This window comes from Dipodomys merriami, unplaced genomic scaffold, assembly GCF_024711535.1.
Source record: "Dipodomys merriami isolate MVZ:Mamm:240054 unplaced genomic scaffold, mDipMer1.0.p SCAF_12, whole genome shotgun sequence".
In the NCBI taxonomy this organism is placed as follows: domain Eukaryota; kingdom Metazoa; phylum Chordata; class Mammalia; order Rodentia; family Heteromyidae; genus Dipodomys; species Dipodomys merriami.
The window spans coordinates 12442131-12464208 of record NW_027202493.1 but is presented as its reverse complement, the minus strand read 5'-3'; the positions used below and the strand labels follow the sequence as shown (position 1 = coordinate 12464208).

The 22078-nt window shown below is 46.8% G+C and overlaps 1 protein-coding gene across 5 annotated transcripts in view; it reads left to right on the top strand.

The window, feature by feature from the left end:
- The window catches only part of Rbpms (RNA binding protein, mRNA processing factor), a 179706-nt gene that overhangs the window by 141467 nt on the left and 16161 nt on the right, over positions 1–22078 (top strand). For 2 of the 5 annotated variants that reach the window (XM_070016252.1, XM_070016251.1), the window contains exon 6: positions 13102–13232. The exons of 1 other annotated variant lie outside the window; for it this stretch is intronic. In XM_070016252.1, coding sequence (XP_069872353.1) covers positions 13102–13232 — 131 coding nt within the window. Of the gene's footprint in view, positions 1–13101; positions 13233–15831; positions 20943–22078 lie in introns of those variants that run through there. 2 more of the 5 variants (XM_070016249.1, XM_070016250.1) reach the window with 2 other exon arrangements.

Genomic DNA, 22078 nt, shown 5'->3' with positions numbered 1-22078 from the left:
GGCAAGCACTCTACCACCCAGCCCTGCTTTATCTATCTTCTGAGTCAGTCTCATGTTTATGCCAAGGTTGGCCTGGACCACAATCCTGTTTATGCTAGGTTGACCATCCTGCAGCACTATGCCTAGCGTAAAGATTCAGATAGGGATCTTGCTAGTATTTTGAGCAGGTTCGTCTTGAGCTTTCCTCTCCTGGAAAATTTTCTGGGTGAAACAGCAATTCTCACAAGACAGTAGGTACATAGTCTGAACTCCTTAGGTTTTTGGTATTTGTAGCCTCCAGTAAAGTAAGGATGCCCTGTTGTCTGAAATGAACTCTGCCTGTCATCACCTCTGCAGAATGAGCACCAGCCTCAGGAATGAGGGTGGGAAGGGGGAGTTGTTTGTGTGAGCACTTGCCAACTTGCAAGTGTTTATCTTGCTGGACCATCAACAGTGTGACTGTTCACCTCCTGCATAATTAAAATCTCAGCTTTTGTTATGGTTGTTAAGCTTGTGGTGAAGTCGCTCTGATTTTTACAAGCGGAGGAGATGGAGAGGAAAAGGAACAGAGAGACCTGGAGCTGCCGCGGTGAGCTTCATGCCTGTCTGGGGACGTGGAGATCAGAGGCTCCAAAGCACTGAAGTGCTTGTTTAATGGAGAGGACCTCTGCACGGGTCACATTCCCTGGACGCAGCTGGAGGGCCTGCAGCCGCCTTTTAAAGGAAGCCTCCTGCCTTTAAATGAAGAACATTATGCATTTTCAACACAAGAAAGTAAATACTTTCCCCGAGCTCTATCTCTGTAGTGATCATCAAGTTTCACCTAGTAAAAGGAGCTGGACGAGAAGAGAGAGGCACAAAAGAACGAGGAAGAACAGTGTAGAACATGAGCAGTGGCTGGGGGTGTGCATTCCAGGGCACACCCTGCGCCCCTCCTCCCCCCAAGCAGGTTTCAGCCCCAGGCCAGCTGAAATGCACGAGGAATTTTTTTGTGCAAAGGATAGATTTCCGATAGCTCGGATTACCATCATTATGCCTCCAGATTTTCGGTTCTTGCCTCCTGGATATTATGTCTGTAATTGTAATTCCCTAAGAATACGTTCATACTCTATGTATCTCAAGTTCTGTGTTTAGTTTTATTGATTTTGCTTGGAGCACGATGTCACTGTGTGGCCCCGGCCAGCCTCAAACCCAGGCTTGATCCTCTTGATCCCAGCTTCTGAAATGCTGGGATTACAGGTATGCACCATCAGTGTGCCCAGTTCGTTAAATCTGTATAATCTATGTGATAGTTTCTATACTTACCTGAGGAAACAGGCTCTGAGAGAGTAGGTAAATTACCCAAGGTTTTGGTTAGAAATGCCCATTTGCTATATACTGAGTCCCCAAAGAGAGACGCATGCACACACAGGTTCTGGCATCACCTCCTGTCTAGCCCTGGTACATACAGATCATGTCTGCTTTTTTTGGAGTATACTTTCCTCTGGCCATTACTGGCTGACAATGGAGTTCACAGCACTTCCAGTTTCACCATTCAGATGGTGAAATCAATACAGAGTTTCCACATGCATTCTTCCCACCTTGTGCCTCCAGGATACTCAGTTCAGCCCCCAGATTTGGGCTAGGGAAGGTATAGCATCCACCTGGCATTTGAAATGCAGCAGGTACTCAGTAAATCAGTGGAAGACACAGGCCACAATAAATCAAATTGACTGAATGGACTTGCCTTCATCCATGCTGGTTCTGAATGTATTTCACCTTACGTTCTGACTGAGCCTCTGTTACTCTTACCTGGAGCCTGTCCTGTGATTTCACCCATCTCTTGGCCTCATGTTTCAACATTTGGAGGGAGGAGAGGAGGAGAGACTGAGTCTTGCTGTGTAGCTCAGGTGAGCTTCAAAATTTTGATCCTCCTGTCTCAACCTTGGCACATAGAGCTAGGTAACACCAGTACCAGAGTTTGAACTCAAAGACTCACACTTGCTCAGCTTGCTTACTCGACTGGTGCACGACCATTTGAGCTATGTCTAGCCTTGGCTTTAAAACTGGTGTGTTTGAGCCATAATCCTCCCATCTCAGCCCCCTGTTTATCTGGGATTGCATGTGTGAGCTGCCAGGGCCCATCTTGGAACACATGTTTTATTCAGTGCCATAGTAAGGTAAGTAGGTAGAACTGTCATTCAGTGGCAGCTGGCACCTACTTGTCCACTGAGCTGGGCTGGACAGGGAAGCAGCCCACAGGCAGCAGCTCATGTTTGAAAAGGAGAGTTTTGCTTGGCATTGTTTAATCCCAGGTCACCAGATTATAAAAAGGAATGCATCACTGAGAAAAAGGAAAGCCCTTTTCTGAGGTGTCAGTGTCCATGTCTACCTGTGAAGGGACAGTCCCTGATCTATCTACCAGTGGCCTTGTTCTGGGGGGGCAGGGTCACCTTAGTTCACAGTAATTGGCAGTGTGAAACTTGCCCTATGTAAATAATTATTAGCCTACCAGCAGATGTTAACATCAGCACAGAGGAATCTTTAGTAGCCTTCTCCACATTCATCAGTATTGTACTTGGTGGTGCATCTGACAAGCCAGTACTCATTACAGGAGAAGGGTAGAACCAATACTGTGGACTTGGCTTCTTACTTTTTTACTTGGCTTTTAGTTGTTCTCCAAATATTCTCCAAGGTCTAGGTCCTTCTGTGCCTAATCTTGGACTGTGATCCTCCTAGTATAGGGGGCATGTATTTGACTTATTTGTTAACATGGAGTCTTACTAACTTTTGCCTGAGCTGTCCTGAACTGTGAACCTCCTGATTTATACCTCCTGGGTATCTGAGATTATCGGCTTGTACCACTACACCTGACTGATTTCTTTTTAAAGCTAAGTAGCAGTATAATGGGGGTTTTCTCACAGCTCCCCTTCCTTTTGTTAATACTAGGGAAGGAACTCTGGCCTTGTCCTCTCCAACCCCATTTTAAATTGTCTTTGTTGGTTTGGTTTGTTCCCTTCTGTGCTGGGTGTTGACCTCAGGGCCTCCTTTTTGTCCCTGGCTTTGCTTAATGCTGGTGCTCTCCCACTGAAGCCATAGCTCTACTTCTGGCTTTTTTTTTTTTTTTGGTGGTTAATTTGGGGCATCACAGATGAGGTAAGCCAAGCTCAGAGAGACCAACATCGAGTGTTTTCTCTCGTGCAGAAATTAGTTTTAAAATACACTGGGACATGATACATTATACAAGACTCTTGGCATTCACACATAGTGAGACCAAAGAAGTATACTCATAGGGGAGGGACAAAAACGTAAAGCTTCTGTGCCTGTGATCATATAAAATATTTATTGAAATTAATCCCAGGAAGGGGAAATACAGTGTTTGTACCTCTTCCCCCTGCCAAAAATAAAAAAATAAAAAGTCTCACAGACTTTCCTGCCCAAGCTGGCTTTAAACAATAATTCTCAGATCTCAGCCTGCTGAGTAGCTAGGATTACAGGTGTAAGCCATCAGCACCTAGCTTCATTGGTTATTTTTGAAATAACGGCTGGGGCTGTGCTTCTCTGAGGATGACAAACACTGCCTCACCCAGCCTGTGCTGCTCCTAGAGGTGTAAGAGCCCTTGATTGATACAGAGACCTTCAAACTTTTATACCTGGGCTGGCCTTGAATTGTAGGTGGCCCCCATCTCCATCTGCCAAGTAGCTAGGATTACAGACTGGAACCATTGCACCTGGCTTTGTTTGTTTATTTTGAGGCAGGGTCTACACATCATACCCAACCCATTGCCTATTTTTTGTTCTGTCAAAAACTGAGCTACGTTAAATTGTTTCACGTAGCCTGAAGGAGTCAGGAAGTTGCTAAGCTTTAATAGATGAATATTCTGAAGCTTAGAGTTTAACATTCAAGATCACATCATTGGTAAGTGGAAGGAACAGGATTAGACCAAGAGTTTTCATTCTAGGACTTTTGCTTTTAATCATTGATACTAGTATGTCAGTAAAAACAAATCTCATATTTCCATTGATTTTGCTACTGTTATTGTTGGTGTGCTTAATTATATTTTTAAAAGAGATAGAATTCACACAATTGCATAAATTGACTTTTAAATGTTGTATTGCTTGTCATCTGTCAATATATTCTAAAAACTGAATAAATGTTAAAGGATTTGGTAACCAAAAAAAGTTTCAATATAGTAACAGTGCGTTTTTGGGGTTTTGTTGTTTTGTTCTGTTTTTTTGGTTTGCTTTTTTTGGTCAGTCATGGGACTTGAACTCTGGGCCTAGGTACCATCCCTGCCCTTCTTCAGTTCAAGGCAAGCTCTCTACCGCTTGAGCCACAGCACCATTTCTGGTTTTCTGGTGGTTAATTGGAGATAAGAGTCTCACGGACTTTCCTGCCTGGGCTGGCTTTGAACCGTGATCCTCAGATCTCAGCCTCTTGAAGCTAGAATTATAGGCATGAGCCACTGGTGCCTTGCAGTTAAAGTGTTTTTAGTTTTAAAATATAGCTAGTACAGTGGCTCAAAGCTATAATCTTAGTTCCTTGGGAAGCTGAGATTGACAGGATTGCAATTTGAGCTGAGTCCAACCGAGGCAAAAAATTTACAAGACCCTTTTTTTTTTTTTTTTTGTCGGTCGTGGGGCTTGAACTCTGGGCTTGGACTCTGTCCCTCAGCTCTTCGTTCGAGGCAAGTGCTCTACCACCTGTGCCACAGCACCACTTGTAATATTCTAGTGGTTTATTGGAGATGAATCTCATGGACTTTCCTGCCTGAGGCTGGCTTTAAAGCATGATCCTCAGATCTCAGCCTCCTGAGCAGCTAGGATTAGAGGTGTGAGCCACCAGCGCCTGGCTATAAGACCCTCTTAACCAGTAGGTGGGTGTGATGGCCAGAATCTTACTCCAGCTATGATGGGGAACATAAATAGGATCATACTGCAGGTTATTTACTTTTCACTTTACTATATAAAAAGTAACTGAAGCATAAGAGCTAAGGATGTAGCCCAAGCAATGGAACAATTGTCTTGCAAGCCGGAAGCCCTGAGTTCATTCCCCAGTGCCACAATTGATAGATTGACTGACTGATTTGCATTCTGATTTTATGAAAAGGAAATTATTTTGTAGAAACAGATTCTACACTTGAACTCAGGACCTTTTACTTGCCAAGGCAAGCACTATATCATTTTAGTCACACCCCCAGCCCCTTTTCTGGTTGCTTTTTATATCTGTGAACTTTATGACCTTGGACAAGTTGCTACAAGTCTCCAATCCTAAATTTTTTGCCAGTAAAATGATTTAGGAGTTTCCATGAGACATAATGCAATGTGGAACAGTTTGGTAATGTATACTCATCATTTCTAGCACATATTAATGTGATTGTTAAATATAATTTTACTTATTAAGTAAACTTTTCCAACCTGTCTTTTCTCAACAGTATTTTAGATATTCTTTCAAATAAGGATAACACCTCAAGTTTGTAGAAATCCACGTCTGTCATTGTAGTTATGTCTTGATTTTTGATGCGAGGCCAAGAGCTTGAACTCAGCTTGGGGACTGTTCCTTAGCTATTTGGGGGCTAATTGGAGATAAATCTCATGGACTTTCCTGCCTGGGCTGGCTTCAAACCACAATCCTCAGATCTCAGCTTCTGGAGTTACAGGCATGAGCCACCAGCACCCAGCTCCCCTATTATTTTGATGTTCTTGTTAGAAGAATTCTATGACTTTGCACATTTTTTCTGTAGGCTTTATGCCATGAGCTTCTGGGTATGTCTTTCACGTTCCTTATGGATCAATTAGGGGTGACCACAATGAGCCAGCCAGCTCTCAGCAAAGAGTGTAGGGAAAAGGCGGAGCTCCTGCAGTCTGGAGCTGCTCCCAGGCCTGTGGCCACTTTGTGCACGTGTGCATTGTTACAGTGTCACCTGTGCTCTGAAGTAGGTTGTCAGTTCAGATTCATCAGGTCCCTAGGCCTCTGTCAGTCTCTTTGAAGGCTATAAAAGTTTCTGCTTCTTCCCAAGGACTTGGCACCTTTGCAGATTTAGCCTTACATTTTCCTAAAAGTCAAGAGGATGTGCCAAACTGAATCCTGCGCATGGTTATGTGGGTTTGTAGTGTACGAGCTCTTGCTCACCCTATATTGGAAGAGTTTAGAAATACCCGTGAACTGTAGCAGTGTCTGTGCTGTAGTTTGTTTTTGGCAGACATAGATGCTGGGGATTTTGAGATTTCAGTTTGGTGAAGGACAAAAACACAGACCTTTATACAACCACTTAATAAATAAACATCCTAAAAGACACAGAAAAATGTTTCTAACATACCTGACAGGTGCCATAGTCGGATCTTACCCAGGCTGCCTCGGGAGCTCTGAGGAAAGATGTGTGGTGTGTCCTGGGATTTTAAAGGGAGCAGCGAAATCCATGAAGACTGCTAGGCAGTGCAGTCCCAAACTAAGAAGCTGAAAGTTTATTAGTTTAATTAATATTAACTATTGAAGAACTATACAGAGCCAGATGCTTTTTGGCACCAGAGCCTGAGATTTGGGTTTGGTTTGAAGCCAGATCGGACAGAAAAGCCCACAATACTCCCATTTCTAAAACACCCAGCCAGCGCTGGAGGTGTGGGATCACTTGAGAGCCTAGCAAGCACAAGGCCCCAAGTTCAAACTATAGTAACTCCCTCTACCTCCTTCTCCCCCCCACCATATAAATAAGATACTGTCTCCAAAATAATTGGCACAAAATAGGTATAGAGGAGTGTCTCGTGGTAGAGAGCCAGTCTAGCAAAGCAAGCCTTGAGTTTTGTCAGTGGTCGGGCCTGAACTCGGCCTGAGCGCTGTCCCTCAGCTCTTCAGCTCTAGGCCAGCACTCTACCACTTGAGCCACAGCACCACTTCCTAGTTTTTCTGCTTATGTGATGCTGAGGAGTTGAACCCAGGGCCTCAAGCATGCAAGGCAAGCACTCTACCACTGAGCCACCTTCCCAGCCATGAGTCTTCAATACTGCCAAAAAATAGGTTGGATTTTACTTTTTGCTTATAAGCATTGCATGTAGTTTGTGTTTGTGCGTTTGCTTCTTGCAAGCCTAAGGTTTAAACTCAGTTGTATGCAAAGCGTTTATTTAGGAAAGAGAAAGTAAAGGCCACTCTGGAGAGTGAGCAGAGCAGCAGGACCTAGAACCTGGAAGTCCACCACATGGTCAGGACTGTTTCGTATTGTCCCTTACCATCTTTTTCTCTTCCCTCTTGGCAATTTGTCAGGTGGTAGTGACTGGTTTGTTTGAAACAAGCAAAACCCTCCCCTGGATGGTGGCCACTGGTTGGTGGGGATGCTCTAGCTGGCCTGGACTGGTTTTCTAAGTTTATTTTTCAGGCATAGTCGCACTTTTTCCTGGGGCTAGCCTGTGACTAATCTTTTCACTCTGGCTTCTGCATTGCCAAGGTCACAGGCTTATCCCAGGCCTGTCGTTGGTTGACTTTTGCCCAGGTGGCTGAACTGACTGCAGTCCTCCCTCTTTCTGCCTACCAAGTACCTAGGATTACAGGCATGCCACCATCATGCCCAGCCCTGATCAGTTTTGTCTTGAATGATTGTCATAATCCAAGTTTGTTTGGGAGAAAATACATCAAAGTCTTAATAATCTCATCCCTTACTTGAATAATAATTCTACTTTTAGACTTTATCTCAAGGAAAAGAGATGCATGCTTGGAAATGTATGCCTAATGTGGCACTTGGGAAAATTTCTAAATGTGTACTAAGAAACAAGCATCATGCCACACACTGGAGATGAGGTAAGCTGGACAGTCCCAAGTCCTAAGATAGGAACTGTATAGAGCTTCCTAAATGCACACAAGCACACTAGAAAAGGATTCGTGCCTCTCCCTCTGCCATTGCTCCCTTAGCACAGAACCATAGCAAATTCCCCTTTAGAACATGTGTTACTTCATCTAGGATCCTTTGTAATACATTCTCAGGTTATCTCTGGCCCTAAACCACTCTTTTCATGTGTTCTTTCTCCTTTCCTCAGTACTCTTCATCTACCTCATCTCCTAACTCAGTTCTGTAGACCTGTCACAATTGTCATAGGTTTGTTTTGCTTTTTACTCTAGATGTAAAAAAATAAATACTGGTTACAGAAGCTGCTTGTGATGCACATGGCTGTTATCTATAATGCAGAGAAGCTGGACAGTGGAGTCCAGGGTCGTCATGGGACATAGTTCCATGGTGGAGCACTTGTCTACATGGGCCAAGATCCTTGGTGCTATCACCAGCATCACACAAAATTCATTAATTGCATATTACCATGGACTGGAAAGGCTGTTCAGAATTTAGCTTTTCAAAGTACCATTGTGTTTTTCATCTCCTATTCCCCTCTCCGTGTGTGTGTGTGTGTGTGTGTGTGTGTGCGCGCGTGTGCGCGTGCACATGTGTGCGTGTACATATACACGCACATGCCAACGTACATGCCAGCACACACACCAGTCCTTGAGCTTGAACTCGGAGCCTGTGCACTGTCCGTGAGTTCTTTCAGTCAAGGCTAGAGCTCTACCACTCTGAACCACAATTCCACTGCTGGTTTTCTGGTAGTTAATTGGAGCTAATCATTTCATGGACTTTTCCTGCCCAACCTAGCTTTGAATCTCATAAGATCTCAACCTCCTGAGTAGCTAGGATTACAGGTATGAGCACCAGTGCCCAGCTTTATTTGCCCTATTTTGTTGTTGAAGGTCTGATCTGTCTTTCCTCCCTTGATAAAGTTAACTTGATGGTTGGGCATAACCTTCCTGATAGGTTGACTGTGTAGTGTTGTGGTTAAGAGAATAGACTCTGGAGTGCCATTGCTTACATTCATGGCCTGGTCCTTCCTGGAACTATTGCCTGGTCCATCACTAGCATCTTGGTTAACATTCTCCATTTCTTAGGGGAGGGTGGTAAAGACACTTTACAAAGGATTCTGTGAAGCTTGTTGCACAAGCACCGCTCCACAGGGAGGCGTACAGCCCCACCTCATGTTCTGCTCTGAATCTTCCACCATCCCCATCAAGAGGACATCCTGCGGATGGGTCTACTTTATTCCAAGTACATCAGTGCCCCTTTCATGAAGCAAGTATACCAAAATGGCAGTGGAGTTGGCTGAGCCAGTGATGTCATGATGTTCATGTGACAAAACCAGTGCATCTGTTCACATCCAAGCTTGACTGCAGTTGTTAAGCGGTCAGGCTTGCTGATGGACTGACAGATAATGGGTGTTGTAGCCATGCAGGCTTGGGAATGGATTTGCCTAGGGAAACTGAGTAATCCTCTTCCCACAGCTGCAAGTCACAGGAAGGAAGAGGAATGATGAAAATGTCCCAATGTGCTGAACAAGAATAGATAACTGTAGCAGTCCCCAGAGGGATATTTTCCTGCTCCTGCTCTGAGTTTCCTCCCCTTTGGGTGTTAAAGCAGATCCTTTTAAAACCAAGATTGCATAGGGTGGTTTCCAATAAGAGAGTTGGACTGTAAGGAAAGAAGGGGACCCTGAGAGTGATAACAGGCAAACCCCTGCAGCAAAAGGCTCAAGACCAGCATGCTTTAGGAGCTTCCTGGGCAAACTTACTTTGTGGGTCTGTGTTTGGATTAAATTGCTGCTCCAAGAGTGTGTTGTGATAGGAATAAAGTTACACTCAGGAGACAGAGGGCCAGGCTGAGCCCCTTCATTCAGGTAGCAGAAACACCAATGCAAGGAAGAGCATGAGAAATGCTGAGGAGGTTTCTGTGGAGGGCAGAGGGGAAGAGTTGGGATTCAGGAGACTGTTCACATCTGTTCTCTCGCCTGCTGTGGGTTACTGGGCTCCATGCGTAACCTTTCTGTGGCCTCCATTTTGAGTAGAGGCCGATGTTAATCCTGGAGCACTAGCATGCAGGGCTTACTTGGTAAACATGAGCCCCTGTCCTCATTACCACCACTCCTGTCATTATTACTTCTGCCATTTTTATTGCTGCTAGAACTTGGCAACTCTTTGGATATAGGTGGCGAAGGAGGCCTTCTGCCTGAGTGAAAGGGATAATTTAGGAATATATTGGAAGTAAGGAGAGGAACTGGTTTGTGATTGCAGTTGGGCTAATGAATTTAGGATGTTTTACCTTGGAGCAAATCTCAAAACAATGGACTTCTGAATTTTCCTAAATAGAATGAATAATTGAAGTGATATCCACGATCAAGGTCTGTGATGAGACCTTGATTGGAGAGCTGAGCAGAGGCTTGCCTTTCTTCCGTGTCTTCAGCACTAGTAGAGTTGTCTCCTCTACACCTTTCTGCTTGTTCCCTTGTGTTAAAGGAAAGGTGACTAGGTGATCTTCCAGGACCAATTCTCCTTGCTGTCTTTCCTGAGAGATTGAAGGGTGGATCGGAAAGTCCGAGATTCTTGTTTTTCTTCTGGTTGCATATACTCCTGTGAAGGAAAAAAGATCTATTGAGATGTATATTCCCTTTAGTCATAATCGTGGGATGGGGGGGGGGGGCGCGGGGGAAGGTTGAGACTGGGGAGAGGAGGTAGCCATCTATGGATGGTGGGATTAGGCCCAGATAAAAAGGCCCTGGCCTCTGGCCTCTGCCCCCTTTCAGCCCACTGGTGCTCGGCTCACCTGAGTGGTCAGCAGCCCCTTTTGTCTTAGGAGTCTCACCCTCTCCACGGCTGTTACTTCTGACTTTGGGCCACTCTTCTCTTCTCTACTATTGAGGTTGAGCCGCTGAGCAAGGAAGAGGGGAAAGGGAAACTACTGTCAAACATTAGTCTCAACACCACATTGGCACCCCAAAAGAGTGTCTATATGCAAAAAGCTCATTCTGCTGACTGACCTCTTTTTGGGGGGAGTAGGGGGGCAGAGTGAACATGTTTCTGGAGAGTTCTCACCTCTGATGGAATGTAGGTATCTGAGGACTCCTGAGGGCTCCTGACCTGAGTCACTTCATGGGCCTGGACACGCAATAGAATCCCGTTCCTTTCCATTAGGAAGATGGGGGAAGGGGATAAAGGTTCATCAAGTGCAAGTTCATTCTCATTCTGTTGAACTAAGTCTACGCAATTGCTGAAGTGTCTCTGGGTATTTGTTTGGCTCTGATAGAAACCAGTCATGCTTCAGGATCAACATTTCGGAAAGGTCTGGAAGTGATCCGTTCCACCACTCAGACCAAGACTGAAACCCGATTCCACCTTATGTCTCTCTGACCAGATACTAGCAAGGACATGTTTATTTCATTTTCCAAACTTTCTTCCGGAGGCACCCCTTTATCAGGTGAAGGCCCCTGAGATAACCAGTTCCTGTTAGAGGTTGAGGAAGAACCCCAGCCCTGCTGCCGGCCTCCATTGCTTGGTATCAGTTGATCCAGGAGCTCTACCACCTTAGACTGTCTCAGAGGGCCACAAGAGCATGAGATGGAGATCAGCGTCCTGGGGCCTGAGATGCTCTTGACTTTTATAAGACTCAGAATGTCTTAAAATAGCCTGGTAGCTAAAATAACAATAACAACAACAATAATAGCTTGCCATTGCTGAGAGTGGGCTGTTTGTTTAAAATCCAAGGCCCTGGTCCTGGCAGCCCTTAGTTTCCACTAGCTAGGCTCCCACAAGAACTGCTGTAATGGAAAGCATATGGTCACATCCTGACAGGAAATAGGGATCTGTAGAGTGTTCTCAGCCCCTCCAAGGGGTTTCCTGAGCCTCCGGCGACAGATACACACACTGTAGACCTTCAAGTAGGTGGTTTGGACCACAAGGCTTTGAAACTTGTAGACCTGTCAGTCCTCTTCTAGAGTCTCACTCTCATTCACAGGCAATCAAGTTTCCCATCACTTGCACTTTAACTTGTTGAAAGGAGGAGTGGGTTTGGGAGGTCCGCTGCAGTGGAATGTATTAACCCACATGTTGGGGACCCATTATGTCTGGAAATGAGTGTGAGTTGTTCTGAATGGAGTCATGGGTCAGCCCTTGACTCCCTGCTCTCCTTGGAGAAGTTCTGGCCACTCAGAGCCTCCCCTGCCTCTGTCCATCTGGTGCTCACTGACCCACAGATGCTGCTACTTTCCCACCTTCCACCTGCCCTCATCCTGGCCTGAGACTACAGCTTTGGAGGAAAGAGAGAGTAAGGAAGTTAACCGCTGACCTTGGGCTCTTGCCTTCAGAGTTACTAATGGTTTTATCAAGTCACCCTTGTCTGACTCCCTCTGCAGTCTCGAGTAGCATCCTTGGCACACTTGATTTCAGATTTTGACAGGTGATAAAAGCAAATATTGAAATATTGCTTCACAGGGTCCAGATTTGTAACTATTGACTGATGTTATTTCTGCCTTTGCTGAGAAGCCCGCTCGTGTGCTTGCTCTTCTTTCTAATGGATTGCTTCCACATCCATTGGAGGCAATCCGGACATTTGCCCTTCAGTCTAGCAAACCTGACCTGAATGGAGCTGGGGATACATGTGAAGCTTTTAGACCAGTCGTTGGTAACATGACATTTTTCCCCCTAGAAAAGATAAGAGTATGCAGCGGCTGTGAGGGCTTATGTTTGCATCTTAGTGGAACCTAACAAATTAGGCTGTCTAAACTGTTTCACTTCCATTCTCTGAATTTTACCATCTTAAATGGGTCTCAGTTGGTTGGTCCTGTGTATCTCAGGACAGATTGGAAAAGGCTGGACTTTTGTTGGTAACAGCCATACTGGTAAACAAGTCTTGCAGATCTTTGGGTCTGCTGGGGTACTGCCAGTAACCCAGTAGCTATGCGGATGTTCTCATAGGATAGCTCCTGGTGGCCTTCCCTCTCTCTTCCTCTCCTCGGAGGACGGTATTTTCTATGTGGCGCAGAATGTTCCCACTGTGGTTGGGTTCTCAACTACTGTTGGAACAGCATCAGAGTCCTTCAGGCAGAGAGAGGCCAGTCCTGTAATCTCAGCTGGCCGGACACACAGCAGATGCTGGTGTCTTGTTTGTTTGGTCTTTACTGTTCCCTTGCATAGAGTGGGGGAAGCTAAAGCCAACAGGTTGTTAAAAGAATGAGAGTAATTTGACTTCTGCCATTGGTGGGGCTCGGGGTGACTGTGTTTTGTTTTCTTGATGTAAAAGCAGCTGTTTGGTAACCACTAACTCTTCCCTTATTCTTTTCTTGCAGATGAGCTCACAGTGCCTGCACTTTACCCCAGTAGCCCTGAAGTGTGGGCCCCGTACCCTCTGTACCCAGCGGAGCTAGCGCCTGCTCTACCTCCTCCTGCTTTCACCTATCCCGCTTCACTGCATGCCCAGGTAATTTATACCCATCGGCCACGACTTCACTCACTCCACCACCAGTCCTTTCAAACCTGGTTCCCCAGAGCACACTATACAACTAACACCTATCCAGCTAACAGAGCCACCTTCAAGAGATGAATGACCCTCCCCCCTCCATCTACCTGACCCCGTGCAGGACTTAAAGGACCATCTGACAGCCATAATACCCCCCACTGCCTGATGTCTGCCCCAAACAACACCTCTGTCTTCCTCAATGTTCTCACCCATATCTCACACACAAGAACTGGGCCAAGGTTACTCCCTGGTCCCCAGCAAGCTGGAGGGCATCACCAGAGCACAGATGATGTGTGCGCCTGGTCATGTAGAAAGGCTGCTGAGGCACATGGATCAGGAATGAGGTGTGTCTGTGTTTCTGTGTACTATTAGGCTTCTGCTCTTTATCTCATGAGGAGGAAGAAATCAAGTGACCAAGGGGATGCTTCTGGAAAGATGAGGGTTCTTTATTCCCATGCATGCATAGGAAATGGGGTAGGAAAGGTACAATAGAAGGTAACTACAAGGTCAGGTGGGAAACTGTGCTCTGCCCAGCTTTCTTTCTTATTTAAGAATAGCTTGTTTTGTAAACAACCTCCCTGTTTCTCCCCACAGTGACTGTCTACATACTAACATGTCCTCTCCCCCTTGAAGAAAACAGTAATCTGAGTGTTCTTTTCAGTGTGATTGGTAGCAATCAGTGTTAAGATTCACCTTAGAAATAACTGCTCATTCTTGGGCCTTCAAAGAGTGATGCTCAATAGCAAATAAATGGAAAGCAGATAAACCATAGGCATGAATAATAAATACAGATTCATCACTCAGCCTGGTTTTTAAACAAAGTATCATGCTGATCAGGTGGGATTTTTGTTTTGCTTACTGTTCATTTGTAGTGTTTATTTACAAGGCTAGATGAGATAAACAGACTCCTTACACTCTTCCTTTTGAGTTAAAATTCTGTCCTGTTGCCCAGGTCTGTGTTAATTGAGATACCACCAGCAAGCGTCTCCCAGTGAGGGTCTTGGGAACCTGGGTCAGGGGGCCAAGCATCCTTCCATTATCTTTCAGCTGAGTCCCCAGTGCTTTCTGCTTGTGCTAGCAACGGCCATCCAGGATCTGCTGTCCCCTAGCACCCAGACTCTGCACAGGCAAACGGCAAAGGCAGGACTGTGCACCTGCACTCCTGTAGTAATTCCTGTCTGTTGAGAGAATGAAGTAGAAAGCAGTCCAGATAATGATGGAAAATATAGATGGTGTCAGTTAGGAGGACCTGGCGCAGAAGACAAACTCCAGGACTGGCTTGGTCTTTTCCACTTTCTGTCCATTAACCAAGTCAGTGCTCAGTAACCCTGACAGCTGGTAGGTAATAGGAGAAGATAAGATGGAATCCTGTGCCTGAGTTATTAGTATGTTTGTGCTCAAATAACTTTGGAGGCAATACAAAGCAACCAAAAGAACCTTTTTTGTTGGCCAGACAAAAGATCCACCTACCCCATGTGCCTCTTTGCCACTCACTAGATGGTTCAGATACAGACCAATTGGCGATTAAAGCCATTCTTAATAAATAATTTTGAAACCATGTGAGGTTGCATAGTCTTCTGAATAGCTATGGCTTTGCTTAGTCATCAACAAAGCCTTTCTTTCATCAGTGCTCTAAAGAGCCAGGAGTAGACAGTGGCCAAAACAAAAAACAAAACCAAAGGAAAAAAAAAATGATGGCTTTGGGCCATACATGATGGATAAAACCGGAAGTGATTCTGAGAGAAGGATCTAGTGAGTCCTAAGAGATTAGAAAGCCCTCCACCATTGTGAGGAAGGATGGAGAGAGTGTGGGATTAGCTGGACTCGGCTGTGTGCCTTAGTGGGATGCAGCACCCACCTGGCACTCTCCTTGGGAGATCCTCCTTGTTCTGGAGACTTCCCCAGCTCGGAATCCACTTGACTCTGCCGTCGGTCCCAGATTTGGTGGAACTCTCATCGGGTATTAGTGAGATTGGAGTCATTCTCAGTGCACCCTTGAACTCTGTATCCCAAAGATGCATGAACAAACATGGTTCCTTAATTTACTTGTCCCTCTGGGGACTCGTGGGCTTTACAGATCAGCTGGTCTAGCCCCTCTACCAGATGAGGAAACAGGCCTGAAGATGAAGAGTTACCTTACCCTAAATCAGTGGCTCTGCTCTGACTAGATCCTGGTCTGTCACCTGACTCTCAGGCTGGGCTCCTAACTCTCCAGGGTGTCGGCTTACCAAAGACTTACTCTTTAGTGGACTTGTGGAGAGGCTTCGCTCCAATGACTCCTTGGAACTCTCTTCTCTAAGTAGATGGGAAGCCTGTAAGAAGAGACCTGGTGGCAAAGTCAAGGGAATCAGCATTTAGCTGCATCCAAAGGGCCTCAGAACTTTATGAATTGTTAGCACAGTGGGGAAGCCCCAAATGGAGCATCTCCCCTTCCCGGATAAACTCAGTTTTTTTGTTTTGGAAATCTTATAATGTCTTTGGAAGAGTCGTCTAAGTAATTTTGTTTTTCTTAGCAAATGTTGTGCTCTATTTTGAGACATGGATTTTTTTTTTCTTCTAGTGTTTCTCTCCTGAGGCAAAGCCCAACACACCTGTCTTTTGTCCACTTCTTCAGCAAATTAGATTTGTCTCTGGGAATGTGTTTGTCACATATCAACCTACTGCAGACCAGCAGAGGGAGCTCCCATGTTGAATTTGTTAGCTCCCCTCCCTTCCCCATCCCCTTTTGAGAAAAAGAGAAAAAGAAAAACTTATTTCTTGGTGACATTTGAGATTTCAATAAAAGTTTTAATCACAGCAAAAAAAAAAAAAAAAATCTCAAGTAGACTACAGCGTTTTTTGTTTTTTTCATGGCGATGCAATTTTGGAACGAAGGTATTAATCCCTGCCTGAGGTTGTGGGAGAGTTGGGCCCATGACAGATGAATGCATGATCCACAGGAAGACTCAGACGGAGCAAGCTGGGGAGACGGGCCCCAGGGCCAAGGCCTCACCACCGCGGCTGCCATCATGGCTTCCCAGACCACGTTGAGCTACAAACCAAAAGACTCAACCCCACCTTCACGGGTCCCAACATCAACTAGCAGAGGCGCTCTGACCAGCAGGATGGCCGGTGCTACTAGCAGAAGCCTGTGCACGGCAAGCGGACGCATTTTCCAGTCTGTACTCTGTGACCTACAGGAAGGAGAGCCCAGGAGACGGAACTGCTCATTAAAAAGGAGTTGGGTCACCTTTGTAGTCTGCCCCAGGTTCGGCTGTGATCTGCTGCCCCCCTCACATTTCCCTCTGAGTTTTAAAAGATTCTGGTTTCCCATCAAACCCTAATTTTAAGGGGGAAAAGTTGGCTACGGTAACAGGGCAGCACACTGTGTACTGCTTTTATTGTTTTTAAAGATGAAAGAGCGACCCAGTGCAGCCAACCTCTGATTTCTAAGATTACCAGCATTTTTAGAAGGGCTCATCCAGTTTACTTTCGAGGTCCCTGGTGTTTGAAATTTATTAACTGTTGTGTGAGTCACTGTAGATAGGAAAGGATGGTTTCATCCATTGCTTTTCGGAAAGTTCTGTCTCGAAAATAACGGTGTACACGCTTTTCCATCACCCCTTTTCCTATGCCTGTCTTTGGAATCGGGGTTCATCTCTTGTTGCTGGTGGAGCAGAGAGAAAGTCACGAACACTCTCCAGGTTCTGGAAGTCCACGAGCCCTGGTCCCAGAAGCCCGAAGCATTGGCAAGGAAGCAGCAATGCCCCAGCAGCACGCTGACCGCCCGCGCCTGCGTATCCCTTCAGACCCCACCCAGCCCGCTCACAACCCCTGCACCTGTGCAACAGAAACAGGTCTCAGAGTCACAACCCATACTGCTTGTGGGTGTGTCCCCAGAGAGTTCCCTTGTGACACAATGGAAAACTTGTAAAGGTTAAATCAAAAAATAAATACAGAAATGGGAGCGCGGGGGAGAAGGGGGAAACCAAGGCCAGCAGAGCAGGGAAAACACAGGGACAGGTGAGCTTAGGGTTGGGGTGTGGGTAGTCTGCACTGCAGGGCTATCCCCACTGCTGGCCAGATCTGAGCGGCTACCCAGCAGCACGGTGCCACTGCTGAGGATTGCATTTTAGACGATGGCTTTAGAAGGAATTTCAGCAAGCATCCTTTAGCTGACCACTGCCTCATGGAGCCCAGGAAGACCAGGAACCTGAGGCTGTGTGCCCAGAGCATGAGCAGGCGTGCACACTGGGCTGTACACAGCGTGCCTCTCTGCAGCTGGCTGGCAGGGACTTGTACCTTTCGGCCAGCTCACCTCATCCCTTCCGCCTCCTGTTCAGGTAGCGGTCAGCACGGTAGCGGCAGGTCTTTGCTCAGGGCCTGTGAGGCCTTTTCTGTCACTGTCTGGGTGAAAAGGAGCCAGAAGGTTTTACCATCTGCCTCTGAACTCCGGGTCACATTGGCTTGTCCTCCAGAGCTTCTGCCTGTGGCTGTTCAAAACTCTCGTGTTTTGCAAGGCGGCATAGGTCGGTTTTTTTTGGCCCACGCGGGAAGATGTTCATCCACTGACATTTCCATTTCCCTCCAACTCCACAGCTCTGTGAGGTCAGACTGCCAGCTGCGGACTGCGCCTCCCAGAGGGGCCAGCTCGACCCTTTTCAGGTTCATTAGGCCTTCCAGGGGCAGCATGTTTAATGCTGGTGGTAGACGGGGCAGGGCGGGCATGTCCTGTGCTTTATGCCCCTGTGCTCTGGCTCCTGTGAACGCAGCTGGGTCCTCTCTCAGTTACTAGGAGCCTGGAGTCCCTTTCTTTCTCCAGGCCCCACAGAGGGGCCGGGCCTGTGTGTGAGCTGAGCCCACAGGGGTGTTCCAGGCTGCTGCTTTTCCCGGCTGGGCCAGGAAGAAGGAAGCCTGGGCGCTGGAAGGAGCTTCCTAGCCAGACACAGCCATGTCATTGGCAAGGTCTGTCCCCTGGATGAAGCAAATTTCTAAACCTTTCTGGGCCTCAGGAAAACGAAGCTCATAATTCCTCCTGTCAAACAATAGTGCCTGGCACTCAGCAGGCTCGACCAAGACTTATTTTTGTAAGGGGCCTTTCTTATGCCCTTCCAAGGGGGCATTTGTATTTGCAGTGAGATGAAGTAGGGCTAAGACCATGCTGCTCATGGACCGATGGTTGTTAAAACCCTTACAGGCGTCCAGCGCTAAAAAGAAAATGAACGGTGTCACCTCATCGCTGTCACAGCGTTTGCAGAATTTGTCCTGACAGGAAGTCTCCCCCACAACCCAGCCTGACACGCCCCATCTACAGAAGCTACCTGGACCCGCGGAAACACATCACGAGTGGGAATGGAGAGGTCCCAGAGAGACCCCGAGATGCTTTTCTCTCTCTGCACACAGAGCCACTGTCCCTGACCTTTCTTTCCAGCTGTGCCTTATCTTTCTTTCCTATCAGAGAAACCCGCAGAGGAACAGGACCCACAGGTCACCCAGCTCATTTCCCCCAGGACTCCAGCCTTTCTTCCCACACTCCCCACTGCCTTCCCTTGGGATCCCCCAACCCTTTCCCCAGGCAGAATTACTCCCAATCTTAGGCTGCTGCGCTGCTAAGCAAAGCTCTTTCCCCAGTTACCTTGTCATCCTTTCCCTATCTGCTCCGGGATTTGTGCAATTAAGGAGAAGCCCTAAAGAAGACAGTGAGCAGCCTAAACATCTCAGGACTTGCAGTCTGGCCTTTCACCCCAACCTTGAGAGGGAGTGGTCTTTGTTCCTCTGGCCATCCTGGCTGACACTAAGAACCCAGCCTTCACATATTACGTAGTTTTAGGCAGGAGATGCTGTTCACACCCAGTCAGTCCCATGTGACCCTGGCCAGGCTTATGTGAGCTCAGAAACCAGTATGACCACCAGGATGGGGCCAGTAGCTGAAAGGGGTCTTCTTTGATGGGCCCCAGTGAGTGGCATGGAGTTCAGTTAGTGCTCTGGTCTTCAGCGTTCTGAAGTGTCTTCCATTTTACCCTCTGGATCCTATTCAGCTTCCCTGACCTCAGTGGCAGTAAGGACCCAGGCTGGTGTCTCAGTCACACCTGGAAGTTGTTGGTAAGCTCAGGATTAATGATTAATGCTGGTCTGTGGATCACATCCCGCCGAGTGGTAGAGAGGGCTTGGGTCTTAACTAACCTGGACTCTTCAAATCACAGACCTTGTTTTAATGAGTCTCTACCCCTTCTAACTTTATCATCTTAGTCGTTTTGTTTTTTAATTGTCATTAAACCTGTTTGTCTATTTTCAAATGGGGAGAATAAACACCTCATGGGGTTAATCTGAAAGAATCAAATGCTGGAAGAGTCATTGGCGAACTCGCTCTTCCTTGCAGTACTTTCCCTTTGTCAGAACTTGGCCTCCCGTGGCCCAGAGGTCCCTGAGCTCTCCCCTGGCATGTGAGAAGCACATAGAACATGGACTCCATCCTCACCGAGACCCAACAAGAAGAACCTGAGAGTTGGACTTCGTTCTCGGTAAGGAAGAGAAGCTGCTGGAGCAGCAGGCCTGACCCCCAGCTTGCAGAGTGGTCTGAGAGGAGGCTGGGGTGAGCATCCCCAACAGGAAGTGCATGAATTCATTCTTCTCTAACTACTGTGGAAGCAAACCCAAGGCTGCCAAGAAACTTTGGAATTACCCAACGTACTCTTCATCAAAGGAGAAAGTAAACTTTTCCTTTGAAGAAAACCAGTTGTGACAGAGGGGGAAAAGGCGAATCACTCGGAAAGGGATGATGTTTTATTCAGGATCTGTGCTGCTGGTGGGCAAGGCCGGGGCCCAGTGACAGGATGGAAAAGTGGGACGCCCCAGCTTCAAGCCTCATGCATTCCGCCACGAAGCTTTCCTCGCTTGACTGAGCTGAGCTCCCAGGGACCTCTAATGGCCCTTGATAGCAAACATAGTTAAAAATTAACTGGCCAACAAAATTAAATATGGATGGCAAGCAACCGCTGTGGACTTGATCTGACATCTGCTGTTACATGCTTGGGCGCCCTCAACCCGAGTGGCGTCTGGAGCAAAGTTAGAGATGTCTAAGCACATTTCACATGCCTGCTTGGAAGCAGGAGCCCCACTTGTACTTAGGACAAGCAAGAAATGAGTCCAAAGGCCCAGTAGAGTATCCTGAGGACCTGTGTTTAATCTCAGCCTTGTTTAGCTTTAGCCAGTGTTCATGGTCCTGGGAGCTTGAAGTCTAGACCTTGGGCTCCCTTGGAATCAGGCCCCAGCACCTGAAGTCCCTACATCCCCCTACTGGATAGTCTTGAGAACTGGGCCTTCTCCAGCCTGGGGGTCGGGGGTAGGGGGTAGGGTTCCCCCTGGGGCTTAAACTCAGGGCCTAGCTTCTATCCCTTAAAGTTTTTTTTTTTTTTTTTTCCTCTCAAGGCTGGTGTCCACCACTTGAGCCACAGCTCTGCTTCCAACTTTTTTTAGTGTTTAGCTGGAAAGTCTCACAGACTTTCTTCCCTGGGTTGTTTTCAAGCTGTGATCCTCAGATCTCAGCCTCAGGCAAGTGTTCTGTTCAGCCATCTCCTAGCCAATGGCCTGGGTAAGAGAGTGCCCTTAGCCACTGAACCGAGTCACACACAGGTTTTGTCTAGGTAATAACAATGTGTCTCATGGCCCTAAGCAAGGAATGGGGGCGGCGGGGGGGGGGGGCAGGCAAGTAGAATGTGGGCTTCTGCTGAGAGTCTGGACTGAGGTAAGAGAATGGGGTGTGGGGTTCCTTCACAAGTGAGCTTCTGTTCATATAGCACAGACATGCCAGAAGAGGTACCCCTACTTTCTACCCACTGTAGAAACAGTGGGGGTTGCTGTTTAAAAAAAAAAAACCCTGTTGGTGCAGAATATACAGCTTCCGCCCAGCCTGGCTGCCCCTGGCAGCCTGCTAACGGGTAAAGGACACTACCCAAAAGGACATCCAATGGTCACAGCACATGACACAGTTGATGGCTAGTCAAGTCAATATGGAAGTGGCTTGTTACAGTTAGCTTCATGTTGGGGAAACTCAGCATGGTATTGTAACTATTACCTTTGAAGAGAACCAGGTGAGTTGTGAATGTAATACGCAAGGACTCTGCACCAGAATTAGGAAGCCCAAGGGAATCTAAGCCGCGGCAGAGATTGAAATCTTGGACACCACCTCAGTTGGGTGTGTTTTTCGGGGCACAGGACTACTTTCATTAAGAGGAAGGAGCTTGCCACTTGGGCAAGTAGGCCTACCACTGGCAGGGCCTTCCTGACCAGCATTCCTCCACCCTACAGGTATTAATAGCTTGTACAAAATCAAAAGAATCTGTGGCCAGATAAACTTGGTTAGCCCATGGCTAGCTTGAGTCAAACAAGAGCTTCTCTGAGCCTTTTATGTGCTGCAGAGGGGCCTGGATGACATTTTTCCCAAACTCACTGGTAGAGCATTTCTAGACTTGTCTTCTTGCTGCCACACTTCTGCAAACCTCAGTCAGGAGCAGCGTCTCTGAGACGTGAGTGTGTGCATGGTAGTTCCCTGGAAACTTGGTAAATTGCAAAAGATTGGATTTCTGACAAGGGCCAAGCAAGGCTGGTAGACCAGCGACTGCATTTGAGAACCACAGGACTGGACTTACCCATCTATTCAGCACTTGCTATTAATTTCTCATGACCTTTTCTATTTTTTTTTCTGATCTATTGTTTTAGAGATGATATACAGCGGGGTTACCTTTACATACAGCAGGTAATAAGCACATGTCCTTTTGCATAGTGTCACCTGTTCCCTTATTCTCCATTGCCTCCTACCTCCACCTAGG